Source organism: Hevea brasiliensis, chromosome 12, assembly GCF_030052815.1.
Source record: "Hevea brasiliensis isolate MT/VB/25A 57/8 chromosome 12, ASM3005281v1, whole genome shotgun sequence".
Lineage (NCBI taxonomy): Eukaryota > Viridiplantae > Streptophyta > Magnoliopsida > Malpighiales > Euphorbiaceae > Hevea > Hevea brasiliensis.
Window position 1 is genome coordinate 37,010,478 of NC_079504.1, and position 25,335 is coordinate 37,035,812.

The 25,335-nt window shown below is 33.2% G+C and overlaps 1 protein-coding gene across 1 annotated transcript; it reads right to left on the bottom strand.

The window, feature by feature from the left end:
* Positions 1-673: 673 nt before the first annotated feature.
* LOC110667346 (putative 12-oxophytodienoate reductase 11) lies at positions 674-3,764 on the bottom strand. Its single transcript, XM_021828154.2, has 5 exons — positions 3,540-3,764; positions 2,932-3,072; positions 2,657-2,787; positions 1,581-1,757; positions 674-1,339 (listed from the first exon to the last, which is right to left on the bottom strand). Exons 1-5 carry the CDS (start codon positions 3,608-3,610, stop codon positions 747-749), a joined length of 1,113 nt encoding a protein of 370 aa, XP_021683846.2. The 5' UTR covers positions 3,611-3,764; the 3' UTR covers positions 674-746.
* Positions 3,765-25,335: the final 21,571 nt, after the last annotated feature.

The following is a 25,335-nucleotide window of genomic DNA, read 5'->3' on the forward strand; positions in this document are numbered from 1 at the left end:
CTGGTATGCACGAAACCATGAGAATTTGGGGTTGTGAATTGGGATGTGGCTGCTGCCGAGGCCTTAGCAATGGCTTAAGGGTTGCGATTGGTTGTTGATTTGAGCTTTCACCATCTTGTTGGTGAGTCAGATGGTAAGTTTTTAATTGATAAATTGAAGGGTGGGGAGCACTTAAATTGAAGAGGTTGCTTTAGATGATTGTTTCTTCTTCCAGCAAATGTTGCTGCACTGGAGAAGATGTTCCAGACTCTTTCAAGCATTTTGCATCTCTTGATGCTTCTGTTTCTTGAAGACGGATTTTTTTGGCAATATATGGCTTATATAGTTGGAATTTGAAAAAATGGTTTGATCTTTTATAATCAAAACATATGCCTACTGGCCCGTGTGCTTTCAATTACAAACGCTAAGGTGAAGCCCACACTAGGCTCACCGCCCGCGCCCTCTCTCTCTCTCCATTTCTCTCTCTCTCTATATATATATATACAAACATGCAGCTTATTTTTACACTAGAATGCTGATATATTGAAGTAGTTGAACAAAATTATTAAGACAAGATGCAAAAAGGTCTGTTACCAATTTAAACCACTCAATGAGATAAATATATGGGCATATGTGTATGCCAAAACACAAGTTATTTCTACAAAAAAAAATAGAGATACATCCTTCCATCATCTATCAGAAAGAACAATTTCTTGATAGAAAGGCAAGTATCGTACAGTATAAACAGCAATTCTCTTACCAGAAAATTAATTAGTGGCCTCAAGAAATGGATAATCAGTATAGCCAATTACAGGATCAGAAATATAGAATGTATCTCTATTGTACTTGTTGAGAGGAGCATTAAGCTCAAATCTCCTAGGTAAATCAGGATTGGCTAAGAAAAGACGGCCATAAACAACGAGATCTGCTCTGTTTTCTGCTATGGCTTTATTTCCATCTTCCCTGTCATAACCTCCAGCAGCAAGAAAAGTCCCTTTGAAAGCCTTTCTAATGGGCAGAAGACTGTCTGGACATTCAGATTTTTCTCCAACTGTTTTCATTCTTGGCTCAACCATGTGGCAGTAAAGAATTCCATATTTATTCAAGGATTCAGCCATGTAAAGTCCCAAAGCTTTAGGATTTGAGTCCCCAGATTCCATATAGTTTGCAAATGGAGATAATCTAATTCCAACTTTATCTGCTCCTATCTCGTTGACTACAGCTTCAACTATTTCCAAAGCGAAACGGCAGCGGTTCTCCAGAGATCCACCATATTGATCTGTACGATCATTCACCTGATCTTTCATAAACTGATCAATTAGGTAACCATGAGCCCCATGGATCTCAACCCCATCAAAACCTGCAAAGCAAACAACAAGAAAAATAAAAGCAAAAAAAAAAAAAATTATTATTATTATGGCCAACAAGTTCAAATGCTACTTAAATTCTAAAACTTGCAGAACAAAGAAAGTAAGACTATGAATTACATTCATGACTATTGAATATGACCAGCAGATGACTAATTCACTGATTGGTGATTAATTCAATAACTCTAAAAAAAATATACACTGAAGCACTCCAGTGTTGCTTAAAAAGCCTACCAGCTTCCATAGCATTCCTTGCAGCAATTCTAAAATCATTCACAACTTGCGGAATTTCATCTGTTCGTAGTCGCCTCGGAGGTGTGAACTGTGCAACATCAATGCCATTAGCTCGAATTTGAGGGGCCAAAGGCTTGTCTGTAGGAGAGATTGGAGCTTGCCCATTTGGCTGAAAACCTGTAAATAGCAACAATTGATGTAAAATCAAGATGCAGACAAGGAGGAGCATTCATAAAATAGAGCAATTTTGATATGTGAATTAGAAAAGAATAGCTGAAAATGATTGAAAATATGAAGAAACTAATAAAAGGAAAGGATCCTTGTAGACACTTGGATCGAAAATTCCTCCTAGGAAAAAAAATAAATAAACTATTCACTAAAGCAAGAACAACAAAAACCATTTTCCCATAGCAAAAACCCAGAAGCCATTTTTCATGCCCAAAGAACATTTGCCAATGAAACTCCTACATTAAGAAATGGGGAATTCAATTAGATGAGATACTGCCAATGTTTGGAAATTTGAAGCTGATTGAAACAAATAAAATATTTCGTACTTTGAGCGGGTTGGAACCATCCAAAGAGTAATTTAACCTCAACAAATTGGAGAGATAAGAAAATCTGCTAAATACATGCTGATTTAATGTTAGCTCCAAGTCAAGCAATTGATGTCATGGACAACAAAGTAAACCATAGAAAAGTTTGCTCAACTTCCTCTTATTTCTTATCACAGGTCAGCTTCAATATACCGTACTAGGATTTTTCTTTTAATTCTTTTTTCCATTTGAGAAAGGTCTGGACAATCCAGACATCAAACTCCGGAACCGAGCTACAATCACCTGCATACGTACTAATGGAGCCAATCCCAATTGACTGTTGACTTTACTTCTTTAGGTACAGCAACTGGCGTCACTTCATCAAATTTAAAACATAAAAATGCTTTTTATAGCTACTCTAGACGAGTAGCATGCAACCTTTAATTGAGACCAGAATCACAAGCGAAGCCTTTTTGTAAACCCAATTATCAAGTTCATAATATTTAAGCAGTGGCAACAGATACAGACGTCCCAAGCACACACCTGAATTTGAAACTCTTCCAACATGCCAAATTTGCAAGAAGAATATACCCCCTCTGGCATGAACAGCATCTACAATGGGTTTCCACGCCTCAACTTGTTCTTTGGTCCAAATACCAGGAGTATCGGTATACCTTTAGTACATGGAAACAAACCAGAAACTTTATCATGAGACCTAAAAATTTCCAAATTACGAAAGCAAATTCCAAAATTTATTTTACCCCTTTCAATTTTGAACATTAAAAAAAAAAAAAAGCATCAAGGACAACAGAAATTACCCTTGAGCAGTGTCAGAAACTCCCGTTGCTTCAGCTATAAGAAGACCCCCTTTGGTGGTTCTTTCAGAGTAATACAAGATGGCATGTGGCTGAGGAACGTTGTTGTAAGATCTCTGCCTGGTTAATGGTGCTAGAACAATTCTGGAAGATAAACATTAAACGATCATGAATCAATATCATTAAGCTTCATACTTTCTAAGTCAACGAAGTTAGCAAATGGAACTCTGCCCCTGTAGCCGTAGGAACACAGAAAACTTTGAGAAAAAAAAAATCGACTGGCTTGTATAAAATCATTTATCAAGAAGTCAACTACAACATGGGCTGCATTCACTTTGAGAAAACAACACCCATGCCTCTGAGATCTGATGATGGACAAAGAAAAATTGGATTTTCTATAGAAGGGTATTGCTGAAATAAAGAACAGAAAAACCTGTTTCGTGTAAATAGAATATTATTCCATCTAGGACTTATCACAAACACTTGTTCCTTAAATATTGGATACAAATGCAAAATGCGAGACACAACAGATCCATACACCAAAAGCATCATCATCAAACAACACCAAAACCCCATAATAGAATTCTAAAGAATGTGGGCATTAGTATTACCTGTGAGAAAGATCGAACTTCCCCAACTTGTATGGTGTGAGAAGAGGAATAGTGTGGGATTGAGCAGACATGTTAGTATTGTTCGAGTTCTACTTGCTGAACTTTAGTTTTCGAAGCCAATGGAATATAGAATGGAGAAGGCGAGCAGGGGAAGTGGGCATATTTAAAGAATCAAATCAGAGAACACACGAGCCTGTGATGGCTTCTCGAGGTAAAAAGCACATGACGGTTCCTCAAAGCAATTTTGACGTATATGATGACGGATAGTTTTCAATAAACAAAATCAAACTCGTTAAAAAAATTATGTACGAAAAAGAAAATTATTATATTTTTATTATTATGTCATATTAAATAAATAAAATTCTATTAAAAAATAATCACATTAAATAATATAATAAAACTTTATAACAATATATTATATAATTTAATTTTAAATTATTTTTTAATATTTTTAATTAATATATTTAAAAAATAATTTTTTTTAATAATAATTTCAATATCAATGCTAATAATGGGAGTCAAATTAAGCGGACGTGAGAAAAGTGTAATCAAATGCTTAGGACAATTGAATATCAAGCAAGTGCAGCCAACCATTTTCTGTTTGGACTTGTGCTCACCTAATCCAACAAAGTGAATATACCCCATATTCTGCCCACCTTCATTTTGATGTCAACTCATTTTTATTTCTTCAAATAATAAAATTTACATTATAAAATATAATAATCAAAACTACAATAACATAATTTTATGAATCAATAAAAAATTTTTATAATATGATATTTTATACTATTTTTATTTGATATATGTTTTATATACTTTACAGGTATAAATATTTTATTAATATATTATAATTAACTTTTAAGTCACTCGTTAAGATTTGTGGACTAACTCATTTAATATATATATATATATATATATATATATATATATATATATATATATATATATATATATAAAAGTTAAAAACTTAAAAATAGTAAACAAAAATTTAACACTTTAATGCATAATTAATTAACATATGGAATAATTGAAAATAATAATTTTATTAAAAATATAAAAAATTTAGAATTTACAAATTTTGAAGTATTTAAAATTTTATTTTAGTTTATTTTCTTTATAGATTTAATTATTGATATTTGATAAAGTTTAGTTTAATAATTTTATCTTAAAATATATAATACTTTCTATATATATATATAATAAATTAATAATTTATTCTATAAATAGTTAATATGATATTTTATATTTATAACATATGTGAAAAGTTTTCGAATTTACATAATAGAGAAAATTAAAAATTAAAAATATATTTAAAAAGTTAATTAATCTAAATGATAGGATAATCTAAATTAAATCATTGTAACTATAAAATTTTGTCATTTGTAAATTAAATAACATTAAATAAAACTAATAAATTTTATCATGCGAACTATATATTTATAAATATCAATTACATAATAAAATATATTTATAATCAATTATACTCTCGTACAAAATCATCTAGTTTTAGGTAAGGCCAACAAACCTTATCATGTAATGTATATTTATATCAGTTACATAATAGAAAAAATTAAAAAATAATTTTATTTAAAAATATCAATTAATCTAAATGATAGAATAATTCAAATGCAACCATTTGGAACCATGAAATTTTGTTATTTGTAAATCAAATAGCTTTAGATAAGATAAGGCCAATAAATCTTATATATATATATATATATATATATATATATATATATATATATATATATATATATATATATATATATATATTGTTGATCATACTCTCATTAAGAATTACTTGCAACAAATTTATTGTAATTCATAAATGTGCATTACTCCACCACTTAGTTAAAAGATGCCTATTTGGTGTCTCTTTACAGATATGTCTAAACTTTCATGACTTTTAATTAAATATCTTTAGTAAGAATGATCTGCGTTGGTCGATCCGTCAATGGTGGAAAAGTAATTTTTACTCAGTATCTTGGCATGAAGAAACCTTTGAGACAAGCCTTGGCCGAATGCTTTAAAGAAGAACACAAACTCATTCAACCATGGAAAATGGACCGTCCACTCAACCAAGCTTAAGCACAACAAATCATTCACAAATAACTCAACTTTCACCAAAATGGACAACTCTTTAAAACAAAGAAAACTTAAGCACAACAAATCATTCACAAATAACTCAACTTTCACCGAAATGGACAACTCTTTAAAACAAAGAAAACTTTCATTAACTTTGGAAATCAGAAAATACAAATTACAAGATGTTAATGGCACTTGAAACACAAGAGCAACCCGTGCTAGAATTTATTAAGTATAAGCCTAAGATATTATAAGTGACAATCTTGTAATAAATCTAAGTTCTAAGTGAAACTTAGCAAATAACATAACCTTACAAATGGAGTTTGGCCTAAGCATTACAAGAACTCCAACAATGGAGTATTCCTCTCTCTATTTTTCTGTTTTGAAGTTCTAAGTCTCAAAAATGAAAGAAAGAAGAAGATGGGGATAAAAAAGGGGGAGGGTGGATAGCCAAGGCTTGGGAAAGTCCCGTGGTCGCTTGGATAATGCCCTACATCTAACTATAAATGTTTAAAATACATTTCCATAAAAAGTGTCCCTCCTAAATCAGATTACAAAATAAAAAAAAAAAAATTATTCTTTGTTTTGTAGTTAGAGTTAGAAACTTAGCTTTTACTAAAAATACAAAAGTAATGGACAGAGACTAACACCAATAATTCTGCATAATGGTTAGTAAGGTGACTTGAAAAACTTTCCAAGGCTGCCATCTAAGTGTCCAAGTCACTACCACCTTGGCTACCACCTCATCCATGCCGCCATATTAGCTCCTACTTGGCATGCCAACTTGGGACTCTCCCAAATGGCCTCCAATGCATTCAGCTATATGTGGACTACCTTGGACTTGTATGTTCATCATTGTGAAGCATGCTTCTTGGCTTGAAATCGCCTTGGCCGAATTGTTCATGGTGTCTTCTTCCATGGCCGAATGGTCAATCACCATGGCTTGCAATGTTTTGGCTCTAGCTCTTGTGATGGCTCCTTTAATAAATTCTGGTGCCTTAATGTCCACCATGATGTCCTCATCAATAGGGCTGAGCAGAATTCAGTTCAAACCGAAAAATCGAACCAAACCGAGTCAATTCAGTTTAATCGGTTTGGTTTTAAAATTCAATCTGTTCGGTTCAGTTTTAAATTATAAAAATTTCGGTTATTTCGGTTCAGTTCAGTTTTGAAGAGAAAAAATCGGTTAAACCGAACTAAACCGAATAGTAATTTATATAGTCAAATCAAACTAAATCGAACCGAATCGATTTTTGAATTGATTTATTTTTATGGAAAATTTATGAATTATATTTAATTTTATATATATTAATTGTTTAATTTCATTGATTAATGATTATTAGGTTCAAACCAAAGTTAAAATTAGACCAAATAACTTGAAAATCAAGTCTAAATTAAAAAATCAATAAAAAATCAAACCGATCGATTTAAACCGAATCGAAATAGAGCAATTCGGTTCGATTCAATTTTTTACCTATTTCAGTTCGGTTCGATTTTTATAATTTAATTCGGTTCGATTCGATTCGGTTCGGTTCGGTTTGAACCGAATGCTCACCCCTAATCATCAACCTTCACAATTGTTTCTACACACTAAACTCAAGATCCAATTACCTGTTGCTGCTATCTATCTCTCTTTATTCTTCTCTATTTTCTCTTGTTTCTTCCATATTTATATGAAATTTTTATATTTTGTATATTGGACGTTTAATTAATAATTTAATTTTTTTATTAATTATAATTTATTTTATCATGGTATTAATAATTTTCTCTTTCAATATTAGTGGGTCTAATTATATGAGGTGTAGTTCCATAAAAATTTTACTACTGAAAAGTAATGACAACTTTTATATATTTTAATTCTAATAATGATTCAATTCTTTAGAGACTGAAATATTGATTATTAATTATTTAAAAATATTTATTATATATTTGCTATTATGGATATAAATATTTAAAATTTTAATAATATTTAAATTATATTTAATATAATCAAGAAAATAGTATAACTCTAAAATTATAAAATATAAAAATATTAAATTATATTATAAATAAAATAATAAATAATCTGTATAATGCGGGAATAAAATCATTAGTTATAAGTATCAATATCATCAAGCTTCGAACTTTCTAAGCCTTTTATTTAAAAAACATTTGGTTAGCTTCCATTAAGCAAAGGGGTCAGCTACAACAACATGCGCTGCATTTACTTTGAGAAAACAATACCCGCGCCTCTGATATCTAATGATGGAAACAATAAAAATTTGGATTTTCTATAGCGGGGTATTCCATCTAGGACTTATCACAAACACTTGTTCCTTGTATATTGGATACAAATGCAAAATGAGAGGCACAACAGAACCATACACCAAAAGCATCATCATCAAACAACACCGAAACCCTATAATGGAATTCTAAAGACTGTGGGCATAAGTATTACCTGCGAGAAAGATCGAATTTCCCCATCTTGTATGGTGTGAGAAGAGGAATAGTGGGGGATTGAGCAGACATGTTAGTTGTGCTTGAGTTCTGCTCTTCCTGAACTTTACACTATGTTTGAATAGAAAGAGAATAAGAGAGGAAAGAAAATTTGAGAGTAAAATAATTTTATTTTTCATTATTTTGTGTTTGGATTGATAGAAAATAAAGAGAGAAGAAAAATTTGAGAAGATAAAAGTTTTTTGTTCATTTCTATTTTTCCTCTAAAATAGAGAGAAAGTGAGAAAAAAAATATAAAAAATTACAAATATTTTTATTTTTATTTTTATTTTTATATTAAATAAATAAAATTTTCTATTAAAAAATAACTATGTTAAATAATATGATATAATTTTATTATTGAATAGTATGAAAAATTATTTATAAAATAATTTTATTGTTGAAAAAAATTTTTATACAATATAATTATTTATAATAAAATTATAATAATTGTATAATAGTTTATTCTCAAATCAAATTTATGATATGCTATATATTATTGAATAGATTATTGATTTGGTCAAAGTGAGAAAATATAAACAAGGTTTTGGCAACAAAATTTTTAATTATAATAAATTTCATATTTTTTGAAAGGCTCATTAAAAAAAATCTAAAATTTTTAAGTATTTAAAATTATAGTTAAATTTTTATTTATATGTATTATAGTGGAATTTTAATTAATTATTATCATTATAATTAAAAATAAATTTAAAAAATTAATAATATAATTTGTAAAATTTTATTTAATTAATAAAATAATTCATAATTGGGTTAATGAGAGTCAAATTAAGAAGACGCGAGAAATGTGTAGAAGTTTGATGTGTTATGATTAGGACAGTTCAACAGCACGCCTATATATATGTATATATATATACCATTTTCCTTCTAAAAATAATTCAACCTAGTCAGCGGCGGAATTGGGGGGATAGCATGAGGAGTCTCCGGCCCCAAACACTTATAAAATTTTTTAATAATTGTAATAATTTAATTTCTTTTATTAATTAATTCCTTCATTTTTACTGCTTTGATGTGTATGATATTTGATGTATGCTAAATTTTATTTTTTTTAAATAATAAAAATTTTGTGCTTTCACTAGGGGTGTGCAAACGGTCGGTTCGGTTTCGAACCGAACCGAACCGATAAAATCGAAAATCGAAAATCGAAAATTTTAAAAACCGTACCGAACAGATTGATAAGAGAAAACTGAATCGAATCGAACCGATAAATTTCGGTTCGATTCGATTTTAAACCGATCAAACCGAAATTTATAAAATTTCATATTTTTAACATTAAATCTAAATAATAAAAACATAAAAACAAAAAAAATTAGAAATCAAAACTCAAAAATCTTTAGGTTCGGTTCGGTTTTCTTTGATTTCGGTTCGGTTCGATTCAATTTAATTCGATTTTTTTCGATTTCCTATATATATTAATAATTTCGGTTCGGTTCGGTTTTTTTTTTATTTTTTTATGAAAATAACCGAACCGAACCGATTAACCAAAATTATCAAAATTATAAACCAAATCGAACCGATTAAATTTTAAAACCGAACCGATTGAACCGAATTAATCGGTTTGGTTTGATTTTTCGATTTAAACCGAAAACTGTACACCCCTATCTTTCACCTTTAATAATCATAATAATAGGTTATAAATTAAAAATAATTAAAATTATTCGACTCTATTTTATTTGTTTTGAATTCAATTAATTTTTTTTATTTTATTTCGATCTTGATTTGTATGGAGCGAATATGAGAAAAACTTCTCTCCACTCTGAATTTATATAATTTACCTTCATAGTAATATATTATTATTTTTTATTAAAAATAATTTATTTTATATATTTATATTTTTAAATATAATAATTTAAAAAAAATAAAAATATATTATTAAAATAATATCTAAAACTTTTATTTCTAATTATATTATATTTTTTAAAAAATAAAATTATATTATATATTATTTAATTAAAATTAAAAAAAAAAAATAACACTCGATGGAAAAATCCCCACCTACTCCAAACCCGAATTTCTGTGATGCGGGGACGGGGGAACGACACTCGCCGCACTGTTGCCTTTCCTACTATAAATGTGCAAACCCACATGCAAACCTTTCAAAACTCAATTCATTAAAAATTTAATGACTTATTTTAAATGGGTTAAAGTAAATTAATGTTTAAATTTATTTAATAAATAAATTAAATTTAAGTTTGCAATACTTGACTTGTTAAGATTTGTAAATTAATTTATTATATAGCCTCATGAGTTAATTCATTAAATAAATTCACGAGGTGACTTACATAATAAGTTCATTATTGAAATCATTTAAAACACTCATGAATTAGTTTGTTAAATAGATTTGTAAGGTAATTCATTTGCAAGTTTATTAATATTAATTATTATATATTTTAATATTTATAAATATATTAATTTTAATTATAATTATTCTATAAAATAATATATCACTAACTATTATAATTATATTACATAAAATACAATTATTTGATATTTAAATTTAATATATATATATATATATATTAAAGTGACACATAACATATATTTATATTTATTAATTTTTAATTTAACTGCGTTGCATGTTATTTGTACTAGTTGTACATACTTGTTATTTAATTTGTATAAATATAATTTTTATTAATTTTTCATATATTATATAATATTATAGACTTTTTACATTATTAAAAATTTGAGAGAATAATTAATATAATATAAATACCCATATAAAATAATATAATGTCATATTTAACTTTATAGCATTTTTCAATTTCTTTTATGACATTGTTATAGTAAATCAATTGGTTTTAAAACACAAGTTCCCTGTAATATTTAAATCATTATACTAGTTATTATTATTTTAATGAAAGTGTCGAATATTTTGAATAAATTAAATATATATTTTGTTTTTTTATTTATTTTTGTGGGAGTAAGACATTCTTATAGATAACATTTTTCATATATGGTTTTTTTTTTTTTTTCATTTTATTTGACTTTATAAGGACTTTTGTAGTTAACATCAACACCCCTATTGACAATCCTACTATTACATATAGTTATTGATGAGAGAAAATATCTTACGACAAATATATATTATATTTGATACTGTTTGTGCTTCAGCTTTGTTTATTATCATTGTAAATCATAAATTAATCGGGATTTTTTTTTTGGAATGGAATATGTACCTTTCATTTTTTCTGCACAATAGCAATATGCTAGATAAAAATATTTGCTTTTAAGTATGTCCTACAATTATTTTTGTATAAATTACATGTCTCAAATTGTTTTTTTGAATGTTTAGCACAGGACACCTTCTATTACTAATAGGTGTTAAATGATTTCAAACTTTTTATATGGCTCAAGAGCAATCTTAAGTAGTACCACTCACCCTTAATCAATTTCACTATATTTACACAACGTATTACTTGCCTTATTTTTTATTAGGACCATAATCAACCATACTCAAAGGCGAATCTACATTGGGATGAGTGGGTCAAATGACCCCACTGACTTATATATATATATATATATGTATATTGTGATGCCCCTTACCCGTTTATTGTATAGCCGAGTAAAAAGTGTCACATTCGATGTCGGAGCACCCTATCTTGTTTTATCATATATATTGTAAACTTTTGATGTCATTTAAAACATGCATTCTATGTGTAGAATTTTTTTTTTATATATCTTATATCTGTGGAGACTCGGACAGAGCCTCCCCTGTTTTATTAGCATCTGGCGGGTTTTCACTAATCACCTGTTAACATGTCTATATTCATTTCACTCATTTTCATATCATATTCTCTTGTATCATATCATTTATAATTATTTATGAGATCTAAAAATGAAGTATCATCTATTGCATTCATATAGAAATTCATAGATAATAAATTACAAGTTTTCATTTCAATCTCAAAGTTTAATTACAAGTCCAAAATGAAATACATCATGACTAAACATAATGAACCAAAATACTAGTCTATACATGGGCCCTATCAAAATACAAAAGACCGGTGAGATGACTCTGTACAATGGCAGATCTGGTCAGAGCTCTGTCAATGCACTACTGGTGTTGCTGCTGCGGCTGCTGCAGCTGATCTCCAGTACCTACGTGATGGAAAACCAACGCGCTAAGCCTCACAGCCCCTTCTTATCAATCTCCTGGCTATTGTGGCTGATATGATGGTGGAAAGACAACCCGTTCCTTCACCCACAACTGTAACCTCATCCCCATCTACTGTATGTAATGACATCCTCTTTAGCCGACAATCTACCATCGCTTGATGACGTGATAACCAGTCCATACCCAATATCATATCGAACTCATGGAATGGTAGCTCAATCAAGTCAGCTAAAAACTCATACCCTTGTATTTTCAAAGGACAACCCTTGTAGAGCTTTTTCACCATGACACTATGGCCTAAAGGGTTTGTGACTTGTATGTCCTCCTCTAGCTCTTCTACTTGTACCCCTCTATCAACTGGTGTTGTGGTACACACATATGAATGTGTGGAACCCAGATCAATCAATGCACATACTAGCATATCATAAAGGGAAAATGTACCTCTAATGACATCAGCTGGCTCTGGCTCATCTCGAGCTCTCATGGCATAAGCACGAGGTGCTACCCTAATCTCATGCCTCTAGACTGTATCTGCAGTAGGCCTCTATGATATGCCAGCTATATCAGGCCTCGCAGGTCTCCTATCCCTCTGTGCTGCTGGGGCAGACCTCTCTATCTGAGGTGGAGCAGTGGGAGTACTAGTGTTCCTCTATGGACAATCCTTCAGGAAGTGATCCATAGACCCACATCTGAAACATCCACCTGTCAACAATCTGCAGTCTCCTCTATGGTGTCTACCCAATGTACACAAGCAGGTGGCGAGGCTGATCCCCGTGTAGCTGCACCAGGTGAACTACCCACTGATGCACCAGACTATCCTCCTTCTCTCCTTGGAGCAAACCGAGACTTTTGTTTCTTGCCCTGACCCTGAGTCTGACCCTGAGACTCCTTGGGCCTCTTACTACCCGTGTCTGCTGACCCGGACTGACTAGATCCAGAACCCCTTTTGCGTTGCCTATCCTTTCTGGACTGCTCTTCATTTCTGACTCTCTCCACATCAAGGGCTGATGCTACCAATAGAGAGAAATCTGTGAAGTGATGAGATGTCACTATCATCCTGATATTGTCATTCAGTCCATCCTCAAATCTTCTACATTTATCAACCTCTGTCGGCATCAACTCCAATGCATATCCACTAAGTCTCATGAATTCCCGCTCATATTCGGAGACTGTCAGCTGCCTCTATCTCAGTGCTAGGAATTCTCTCCTTCTGGCCTCCAAGTACACATGAATGATATATTTCTTTCTGAATTCAGCTAGAAAGAAATCCCAGGTGATCTATGCAAGCTGTACCACTCTAGATATTGTCACCCACCATCTATATGCATCCTCCTCAGCGGTGTGAGCACACTCCAAGCTATTTGCTCGGGTGCAGCGCAACTGCTGCAATACCCTCTCTGTCCTCTCCAGCCAATACTTTACTGTGGCTGGATCATCATCCCTCTTACCTCTGAAGTCAATTGCCCCATACTTTCGCAGTCTCTCTAGTGGAGATCTGTGTACATATCACACCTTACCCCTCTGTAAGGCATAACATAATCCCGTAGAATACCTAATGAACTACCGCACTTCACCTACTGATAATTCATTAAGTACCATACAAGGGATTTTAAAACAATTTTCTTATTTTTGATAAGTGGTGAGCATTTTCTAATAGGCATTTATAATATTTAATTAAAATTAAAACTAGTTAATATTCTTGGTCTATTTTATTTCTCCACAAATTTTATAAAAATTTTGCCAGAGTTTCGTCTGTATTTTGAGAAAATAGTTCTTCAAATACCTGAAAAAAAAACACTTCAAAAAAATTTTCTCAACAACTACTTCAATTTCACAATCAAACTCAATCAATTTCAACAACTCCACAATCATTTCAATCAATTTCTCAAGTTCAAAATTCAATAATCCTCAAAATACTAGCAATTCATCTCATTCAAATTAAATAAAATAGTTCCACTCATATTTCATTAGAGACAAAATAATTTTTATATATACATCATTACAAAATTTACATCAAAGAAAATTCAAACTAAATTTTTATTACAAACTTCATACAAACTTTGTACAAGCTGCTCAAGACCGATTTACATGTCCATACATTTATGTGCAATACATACATCAAAATAAATATTTACAGGTAGGGTATAAATTATACCCGATAACTTCAAGCTGAATGATCCTCAATCCTTAGCAGCTCAGTCTGCTGCTCCTCTAGTCTCTGTATCTGCGACAGCAATAGAAGTTATCGCTGAGTACTAGGACTCAGTGGTGCACAATGTACTAAAATAATCTTTATGCAGAATTTAAATCACATTTATTCAAAAATTTGACTGAACATGAAAATTAAATACAATTCATGCGTTATGAGATTTTAGTCCCAACACTTTCATTTTGAAGTATCAAATCACATTTCATAAAACCCACAGTTAGATCATGCCATTCGAAACAAATAGAATCTCAATAGCCAGAGGCTAAAGAGAAATCACATCACAAGGCTAGCTAGCTCAAATATATGGATATCCATTCACATCCTCTTCTACTAGCACACCTCAATACTTCTCTAGAGAATGAATCAAAATTCGAAACTAATTACCCCCACTAGTCGTGCTAGTGAGGTATTCAAATATATGGTCATGACACTGTGATTTTAAAACTTATCTTAAAAATTTGCTAAACATTGTCATTTCAAATATACACAATAACTTTCACAATTTAAATCAAAACATCATAAATAAGGTCACAATAAACTTTCAACAATTCAAAGCAAAAGTAAATGCATATTTCATTCACTTTATCAATGAATTTTAAAGCATAGTGATGTTGTGCACAAACCTCAAGCGAGTTGCCTCTTGGCCTTGACTCGACTCCTCGGGTTCTTTCCCGGTATTCTTTTCAGCTGAAACACACAATTTCACAATGTTTCAGTACTAGAACTTAACATAAATCCAAAATAAATTTAGCTTCACTTTTATCTAGCTCTAACATGCTAAACTCGACGTTCTTGAAATTTTGTGTTTCGAGTTACTATTCACTACACTATTCAAGTCAAATTGTTGCCTTTCTAAGACTTAATAGGTATAGGAATTCCAACTTCACCCACATACCACATTTTGGTCACTAAACTTGTTGGTTTTGGTCATTTTCTCAAAACTTAGGTCTTTTAGGCAAAATTGCCAAATTTTCAGTTTTGGAGTCCTAAGTTGTACTGTTTTATTGGTCCTTTTTTTGTTGGAATTTGGCAAAACTTTCTTCATAGAAAATATTCTCTATTGTCTTAAGTTTATTCTCCTTTTTGAATCACTCCAATTGGAGTTTTGTAGCTCAAGTTATAGCCAAAATACTGTTACTATTCATGCTGTAGAATTTAGTTCTGCAGATTTATTGCTCCAACTTCATTCAGAAATTTGATCAAGTTAAGTCCATAATTTGGTCTAATTTTCTTCATACAAAATGTTCTAATATGTCTTAGGTTTCCATCGGTTCAAGAATCACCTAAATCAGAGTTTTCTAGACAGAGTTATAGCCATTGAAACTTTACTGTTCATACGGCAAATCTGCAGTTCTGCAGATTCAGTGACTCAACTTTACTCAATAATTTGATTAGGTTAATGGCATAATTTGGGTTTATGTTCTTCATGAAAGTTTTATATATATATATCTCATCTAACCACTGGTAAAATTTTAGGTCAGTTTGACCTGCCTACCTCGAGTTATGACCAAATGAACTAACACTGTTCATTTGGTCTGTTTATACAGAGCAGCCTGCAATTTTTCAACTTTGGTCAATTTGTTCACTAGGTTTTAGTCACTTTTTGGGCATGCTTCCTAAATGAAAATTGTGTCATTTAGTTTCTATTTTCATTCCCAATTGGTCCCATATCAATTGGACTTGTAAAATTTCATTTTTGGTCCCTCAAAGTTGACTTTTGGTAATGCTTCATACCCAATCCGAATTTGGCTTTGATTTAAACACTTCTAACACACTTAATTAGGTCACAAATGACCATTTCTTCCCTTAAACTATGTCAAAGACATCATTTAGCACTTTTTCACATTTTTGGTCTCTAAACCCTAATGTTCAAAATCCTAATTCATGTCATTTGTTGCATTTAGCTAATTAAACACTTATAAACATGCTCCCTTAACTAAATTAAGCTTCCTAACATGTTTAGCTCAAACAAATTTATACTTTGTCCAACCAAACCCTAGCTGTTCAAAATTCTATATAATCCCTCAACAAATTTTTTTTCCATTTTAAGTTTATTTACAAGCTCAATAAGTTAGAAATGTAAGAATCAAACTCAAATTATCAAATTTGATTACTAACCTTTTATGTAGAATTTCTTTTTCTTCAAAACTTCTTCCTTTCTTTTTCTTTTTGTTGTCAAGCTCCTTCCCAAGTGACTAGAATAAGATTTTGTGAAGCAAGTATGGGAGAAGTTGAGGTTTAGTGAGGGTTTCAAAGCTTGAAGACAAGCTTTAATGGAGTTTGCAATGGTGAGGGAGAGAGAAAGAGTGTGAGGGCGGCAAGCTTGGTGGAAGCAGACTTTGATTTTTGTTTTTCTTTTGTTTTGTTTTGTTTTTATCCTTATGGAAGACCCAAAAATCTAAATAAGTAAATAAATTAATTTTATTCTTTATGGCATCATGCATGAGGTCATGCATGATGTCATCACCTTTTGACTTTTCCATTTTCTCTTTTTTTTTTTTCTTTTTATTTATTTTTCTATTAGTTCTTTAATTTAATTCTCGATTCCGAAATTTTTCTTTCTCCGATTTTATTTGACAGTTAGGTCAGGAGTCAGCTCTCGAGGTCTTTTGACCAAATTGCCCCTCGCCGGTTCTTCCTGGTTTGTAAATAATCCAATATTTCTTTCGGCTCCCTGACCTAATTATTTGACTAGCTTAATAGTTCTTTTTTATGATTTTCTCTTTTTCACAGTGTTCATAAGGGTCCTAAGGACCATAACGTCACATTTTACGGTTTGAAATTTGAGTTTAAAACGACTTCGCAGTCCTTCCCGAGAAGGTCACCCATCGCTGTGACTCTCGGCTCGTTTAACCTCTTATGTTATGTTTTTCTTATTTATACTTAACTAATTGGAAATTACTAATTATTTGTGTTTATGGCTTATCTAGTTGTCTTAAGTGTGGTTCTAATCTCCTTAATTATCCAGACCGACACCGGTCACCAGAACAGTAAAATATACCAAGCTATACAAATAGGGGTGTTACAGTACAGGTTACGGCTGTGGGGGTGAAGGTGGCTGTACAGGTGGTGGTGGCTGTGGCTGTGGCTGTGGAGGTGGAGGTCGCTATGGCTAGGGAATGGCTCCGATGATCTGACGGAACAGCTGTGTCATCTGTTCATAGAAGGCCTGTTGTGCCCTACTCACAGTACCTCGAGATGACTCTGCTCTACTACCACTTCTCCCCCGACTAGGAGCAGGTGCGTGACTCTCTACTTCCTCCTCTATCGGTCCTGGAGGTCCGTGCTCTGAAGGATCAGATGCCATCAATCCTATAAAATAGACAAAGAAACAGATCTGCATTAGTGTCACCTCGACTCTATTTAAAGGCCCATGCATGTGATGCACTCTATCTATTTCTAACTATTTAGGTCTAGGACCGCCTAAACCTCTGCTCTGATACCACTAAATGTGACGCCCCTTACCCGTCTATTGTATAGCTGAGCAAGAAGTGCCACATTCGGTGCCGGAGCACCCTATCTTGTTTTATCATATCTATTGTAAACTTTTGATGTCATTTAAAACATGTATTCTATGTGTAGAATTTTTTTTTATATATCTTTTGTCTGTGGAGACCCAGACAGAGCCTCCCCTATTTTATTAGCATCTGGCGAGTTTTCACTAATCACCTGTTAACATGTCCATATTCATTTCACACATTTCCATATCATATTCTCTTGTATCATATCATTTAAAATTATTTATGAGATCTAAAAATGAAGTATCATCTATTGCATTCATGTAGAAATTCATAGATAATAAATTACAAGTTTTCATTTCAATCTCAAAGTTTAATTACAAGTCCAAAATGAAATACATCATGACTAGACATAATGAACAAAAATACTAGTCTATATATGGGCCCTACCAAAATACAAAAGACCGGTGAGATGACTCTGAACAATGGCAGATCTGGTCAGAGCTCTACTGCACTCACGGTGCACACTTGTGGCATTTCTTTGGGACTAATCTCTAGTACCTACGCGATGAAAAACCAACGCGCTAAGCATAACGCTTAGTGGTGCAAAATTTATAATAACAATAACTTAACAATTTAAATAATAATGGTAAATTCATAATTTCTGTGTCTTTTACATTTTTATTGCACTTTGGGAACAATTTAATTTATCAGGATCTTTTATGTTTACTTATTGTATATTCAATCTTAATTAATCATTTTCAATGCCCAAGAAACCTATAATAAATTATAAAAGCTGGATGCACGGGTGTATACTGGTTAGACAGCTATATGTCTGTCCAGTATACATCTGTCAGGCATGAGGCCAGCTGTCGAAAATGAGACCGGCTATCAAGCTTATAAAGCTAGAAATAAAGTAGGCACAATAGCCAGTAAGAAGGCATATAGCCTGTAGAACAATCATACCAGACATATATTGTCAGTTCATGATTTTGTCGGTAGGCAGTACTGCTATCTATAGTCCCTAATTGGTATACCAATTTATCCAAACTAAATAAATAAGTCTAGGTATACTATGGGCAATTAAATATTTTTAATTAATTTAGCACTATTCACTGTTATTATTTTATAGTACTGTTCATTGGTACCATTAATTTCATATTAATAGGACATTAGTTGTGACACCCCTTACCCGTCTACAGTATATCCGAGTAAGCTATGTCACACGGTGTACCGAAACACTCTATTTTATCTTAATTATTTTTATTCTTCCTTAATTAATTTTTATCATAGTTTTGAATATAACTTGTGAAATATAATTCATTTAAGTCATTTATTGAAATTATAATTTATTTGAGGTTCCGAAAATTTTATAGAAAATCCGGCAGAGTACCGGCTAAAAATGGAGAAAACAGTTCTTCGGAACCTGTGAAAAACACTTCCAATAATCATATTCAATCATTCTCAAACTCCAATATCAAAATCTCAATATAATTTTTATTTTCAACAACATCTCAATTTCTCAATCATTCATTTCTCATGGTACTCATATATAAGCAATAAGTAAATACTCAAATTTTTCCATTCATAATCACAATTTTCATTATTTACATGAACATTAAAATGCATTACATAAGTTTCATTTACACAAAAGAAAATAAAAGTTAGTTACAAAATACCAAAATGAAACCTAGTGTCTTACCAATGCACTGAAGATGGTGAGGTGACACGGATACTATGCAGAGCTGCAGGAGGTCTCACCCAGTCTGTGGTCTACCGGGCTCTCGGTCAGGATCTTCAGAACCTACGCGTGGCAAAAGCAACGCGCTAAGCAATAATGCTTAGTGGTGCCAATAATATAATAAAAAGAAATAACAAAAAATAAATATGTAGTGAATGTATTAATGTCTCATTGTAACTAAATTTTCTTTGAGTATTTGTAGTCGTACTTATTTTGTACTGGTTATATTCGTTATTTCATTACATTTATCCACTTTCATTTTTGGTTGCCCAAGTAACTTATATTGGATGACTGGACTGGATAAACGGGTAAACTGGCACTGGGTATCAAGTACCTCGGGTCGTCACACCATCGGTCACATAAGTATCTCCCGGTGTGCAACAGAACAGCTAATAAGCTGTAATAACATCAGGCACAAGGCCAAATCTCAATACAAGGTCAGAATGGCTAAAAGCCATGAAATCACAGAATGGCATAATGCCATGTGCAGTACTGCTAACTGAACCCTATTGGCATGCCAAACTATCCAAACCAATCTTGTTAGGTATACTAGGGCATTTGATACTTTTGAATTTTACAATTTTTGAAATTCAAGTTTTGGTGTTACTATTCCCTTTATTAGTCAACAAAAATGTTAACTTTTGCATAGAAAATAGGTACATTGGTTTTAACACTCCCAACATACCACATTTTGCATTCAAAATTTGTTGGTATTGGTTAACAATACCATTTCTAAGCTTAAAATTTATGGAGCAGAATTTTTAGTTTTCATATCCAATTTTTACTGTTCCATTAGTTGCTGTTGCAGTGGGAATTTGGGAAAATGATAAACATGAAAGTTGTTCCTTATTTTGTCTAGTTGAATTTCTTTTTTTGAATCACTCCATTTGGAGTTTTGTAGCTCAAGTTATGGTCCAAAAACCACAACTGGCCAGATTGAAAAATTTCAAAACTGACCATATCAACAATGCAGTAAACAGTAACTTCCACTCTCTTGTTGGATAGGTTCTGGTCATAATTTGGGATAGGTTCCTTCATAAAAGTTGTTGGTCTATATCTCAGATTGTTGCTGGTAAAATTTCAGGTCAATTGGACCATTCTACACTTAGTTATGACCAAATGAAAATCACTGTTCATTTGGTCATTCTGCAGAAACTGGTTGCAGGACACCCGGGTTGAGGCAAGTTTTTGGTCCACTTGGTTTGGTCTTTTGGGCAGGGTTTCTTCACCAAAGTTGTGCCATTATGTGTCTAGTTTCATGTCCAATTGGCCAAATACCAATTGAACCTACACAGCCCAAGTTGTGGCTGTCCAAACAGGCTGGACTTACATCCAAACCTGCTGCTCTCACTAGGCAGCATACCAAATCAGTTTTCTAATGCTATAATTCACTCCAAGTTATGGTCAATTTCCCTCAAATGGTCACTATTTGACCATTAGAATGTTCATTCAACATTACATAAACAAAGTCCAACTTTCTCTCCAAAACCCTAATTCCCCATTCCAATTCACACAACATGCATTAGTTAAACACACTAAATCATTATCATTATGTATATACACTTCAACCACCATCTCTAATCCATTCTAAACCCATCAAAACAATCAAACCCCCACTCCCAATAGGCTGCCAAAATTTACCTCTACCCTAGCATGCATAATTCCCTTCAAATCCCACAATTTCTTAGCCTAATTTAGTGCCTTAACATAATTATCCAAAGAAAGAAAAAGAAAGATGGCACTAACCTTGTTGGAGCTAACTCCAAAGCTTGCAAAAACTTTCTTTTCCTTCTTCTTTTTGCTGGTTAGAGAGAGTTTAAGGTGCAAGGAAGAATTTTTGTGAAGTAATTAAGTGGGTTTATGGTGAAACTTAGTGGGGTGTGAAGCTTGATGAAGTTTTAATGGAGGTTTGGGTTAAGGGCAAGAATTCGGCTGGTTTGAGGGAGAAGAAGGCAGATGGTGTTTTGATTTTTTTTGATCTCAATTGTCTCTTTTTATTAGTTAATTAAGTGGTTGTTTAAATGTAATTGGTGGGAATTTTTAAATGACATCATAATGATGTCATAATTTGCAATATATTTCATTTTCTTTTCTTTTCTTTTCTACTAACTTCAAATTGATTTTTTATCAACATTAATTCATATTTTATGTCATATAATTTATGTACTTAATTGGACAAGTTGGTCAAAAATCACCTCTGAAGGCGAAATGACCAAAATGCTCTCCGTTTGGCTTAACGGGCCAAAATTGTCTATACCGATTGAAAAATTTTTCTATGTATTTTCTTGGCATTCTAATGCCATAGGAACCTCAATGACCCTTCTCTGGAGTCCCAAAAATTATTTTATGATTTTTCCCCTGGGTCTAGGGCTCCTAGTTGCGAGAACCGCAACTTCTCACTAGGTTACCCATCGTTAGGGCATCGGCTCATTTAACTTGGTTGTATTTTATTTCTAAAATTTTTTCTAAGTTTTTCTTATTAATATTTGAGTTAATTTTAGTTTCTCACTTTAGTTTAAATATTTTTTTCCAGACGTTCTAGCTGTCCGGACCGACCTTTGGTCACCGACAAGAGAATGTCTGAGTTGCTACCGGGAGGGTGTTACAACTCTTCCCCTCTAATTTAAATTTCGTCCTCGAAATTTACCTAATGCAAACAGTTGAGGGAACTGTTGCCTCATCATCTCTTCACTTTCCCAGGTTGCCTCTTCAATGTTGTGGTGCCTCCAAAGCACTTTCACCAGTGGAATCTGCTTATTCCTCAACTCTTTTACTTCCCGAGCCAGGATCTGTATGGGTTCTTCTTCATATGTCAAATCCGATTGTACTTCAATTTCTTCCATGGAGATGACATGTGAAGGATCTGAGAGGTATCTTCTTAGCATAGACACGTGGAACACATTATGGATCTTGTCCAGCTCTGGTGGTAAAGCTAGCCTATAGGCCACTGGACCCACACGTTCAATGACTTCATATGGGCCAATGAACCTAAGGCTTAACTTACCTTTTCTTCCAAACCTCAGTACTTTCTTCCACGGTGACACCTTGAGGAACACTTTGTCGCCAACTGCATATTCTATTTCTTTTCTCTTCAGGTCGGCATAAGATTTATGTCTATCTGAGGCAACCTTCAGATTGGCTTTGATTAGTTTTACCTTCTCCTCAGTCTGTTTCACCAGGTCTGGCCCTACCAGTTTATCTTCGCCGAATTCAGTCCAGCACACTGGAGTTTTACATTTCCTCCCATACAGTGCTTCATACGGGGCCATTTGGATGCTAGCTCGGTAGCTATTGTTGTATGCAAATTCTGCCAGTGGGAGGTATCTATCCCAACTTCCCTCAAACTCAATGACACAACTCCTCAGTATATCCTCAAGGACCTGACATATATCATACTATTATTATCATTTTAGTTCAATATTTGTATTAATTCAATTGGTTCAATTGTTTACCTGGATTACTCTTTCTGATTGCCCATCCATCTGAGGATGGAAAGCTGTGCTGAAATGGAGTTATGTACCCAATGACTCATGCAACTTCTTCCAAAATCTCGATGTAAACCTTGGGTCTCGATCAGATATGATGGAAAGTGAAATTCCATGCAGTCTAACTATCTCACTGATATACAATTCTGCTAACTTCTCCAGTGAGTAGTCACCCTAATCGGCGAAAGTGTGCTGACTTCATCAATCTATCCACTATCACCCATACTGCATCATGTTTCTTCTGGGTGAGAGGTAGACCACTTACAAAATCCATGGTGACCCGATCCCATTTCCATTCAGGTATGCGTATAGGCTGTAGCAAACCTAATGGAATTTGATGTTCGCTTGACTTGTCGACATGTCAAGCATTTAGTCACATAGTCACTATGTCCTTCTTCATACCAAAGTACCAATCAAGTTTGAGATCATGATACATTTTGTACTTCCTGGGTGCATAGCATAAACACTGGCATGTGCCTCTTTCAGAATATTGGCTTTTAATTCCCCATTATCTGATACACATACTCTTCCTTTGTAGTATAGACACCCATCTGCTTTCACTTCATAGTAAGTTGCCTTCCCTTCTAGGATTTTGCTCATAATAGCCATTAACTTTTCATCTGCCTTTTGCCCATCTAAAATCTGTATGAGTTTGGCCTTACTTGCAACTCACCAAAATAGCTCCATCTCGAACCAAAGATAGACGGGTATTCAATGATCTCAAAGGCGTGATGGATTTTACGCTCAAAGCATCAGCAACTACATTTGCCTTCCCAGGATGGTAGTCAATTACACAATCATAGTCCTTCAGGAACTCAATCCATCGTCTCTGTCTAAGGTTGAGCTCCTTCTGGGTTGGCAAGTATTTCAGGCTTTTGTGATCCGTGTAAATGTAGCACTTTTCACCATATAAGTAATGCCTCCATATCTTCAGTGCGAAGATAATTGCTGCAAGCTCTAGATCATGGGTAGGGTAATTCTGTTCATGTGGCCTTAGCTGCCTGGAAGCAGAAGCGATCACCTTCCCCTCTTGCATCAATACACACCCCAACCCATTATGAGAGGCATCACTGTAGATTACAAAGTCCTTTCCCGACACTGGTTGTGTTAATACTGGTGCCTCAGTCAACATAGCCTTCAACTTCTCAAAACTGGTCTGACACTTGTTATTCCAGTCGAATCTGACATTCTTGTGTAACAACTTGGTCATTGGAGCAGCTATTAAGGAAAATCCATTCACAAATCTTTTGTAATACCCAGCTAGCCCCAATAAGCTTCTAACCTCAGTTGTATTTCTGGGAGGCTTCCATTCCATCACTGCTTCTATTTTCTTGGGATCCACTCTAATCCCATCCACTGACACTATGTGTCCAAGGAATGCAATTTCATTTAACCAGAAGTCACACTTGGACAACTTAGCATACAGCTTCTTTTCTCTCAGGGTTTGCAGAACAATCCTCAAATGTTCATCATGTTCTTCCCTAGTCTTGGAATACACCAAAATATCATCAATAAAGATCACTACGAACCGATCTAAGTATGGATGGAAGATATGGTTCATAAGGTCCATGAATGCTGCTGGTGCATTCGTTAGGCCAAAGGGCATCACCAGAAACTCATAATGCCCATACCGGGTCCTGAATGTAGTCTTTGGCACATCTACATCCTTCACCCTCAACTAATGATACCCTGATCTGAGATCAATCTTAGAAAATAATCCTGCTCCCTTCAATTAATCAAACAAATCATCAATTCTAGGCAACGGATATTTGTTCTTCACAGTCACTTTATTCAACTGCAGGTAATCGATGCATAACCTCAAAGTCCCATCCTTCTTTTTCACAAATAGCACTGGAGCTCCCCATGGTGACACACTGGGGCGTATGAACCCCTTATCAAGCAACTCTTGCAACTGAGTCTTCAACTCCCTCAATTCAGTGGGTGCCATCCTATAAGGAGCAATGGAAATGGGTGCTGTACCTGGCATTACCTCAATAGCAAACTCGACTTCCCTTTCTGGTGGCAAACCAGGCAATTCTTCAGGGAACACATCTGGGAAGTCTTTTACTGTGGGTATGTCCCACAGATCTGGCTTAGCCTGCCTAGTATCCACCACATGTGCTAGGTAGGCTTCACAGCCTTTTCTCATTAGTTTTCTCGCAACTGTGGCTGGGATAACATTGGACAGGAAATTTGTCCTTTCACCCA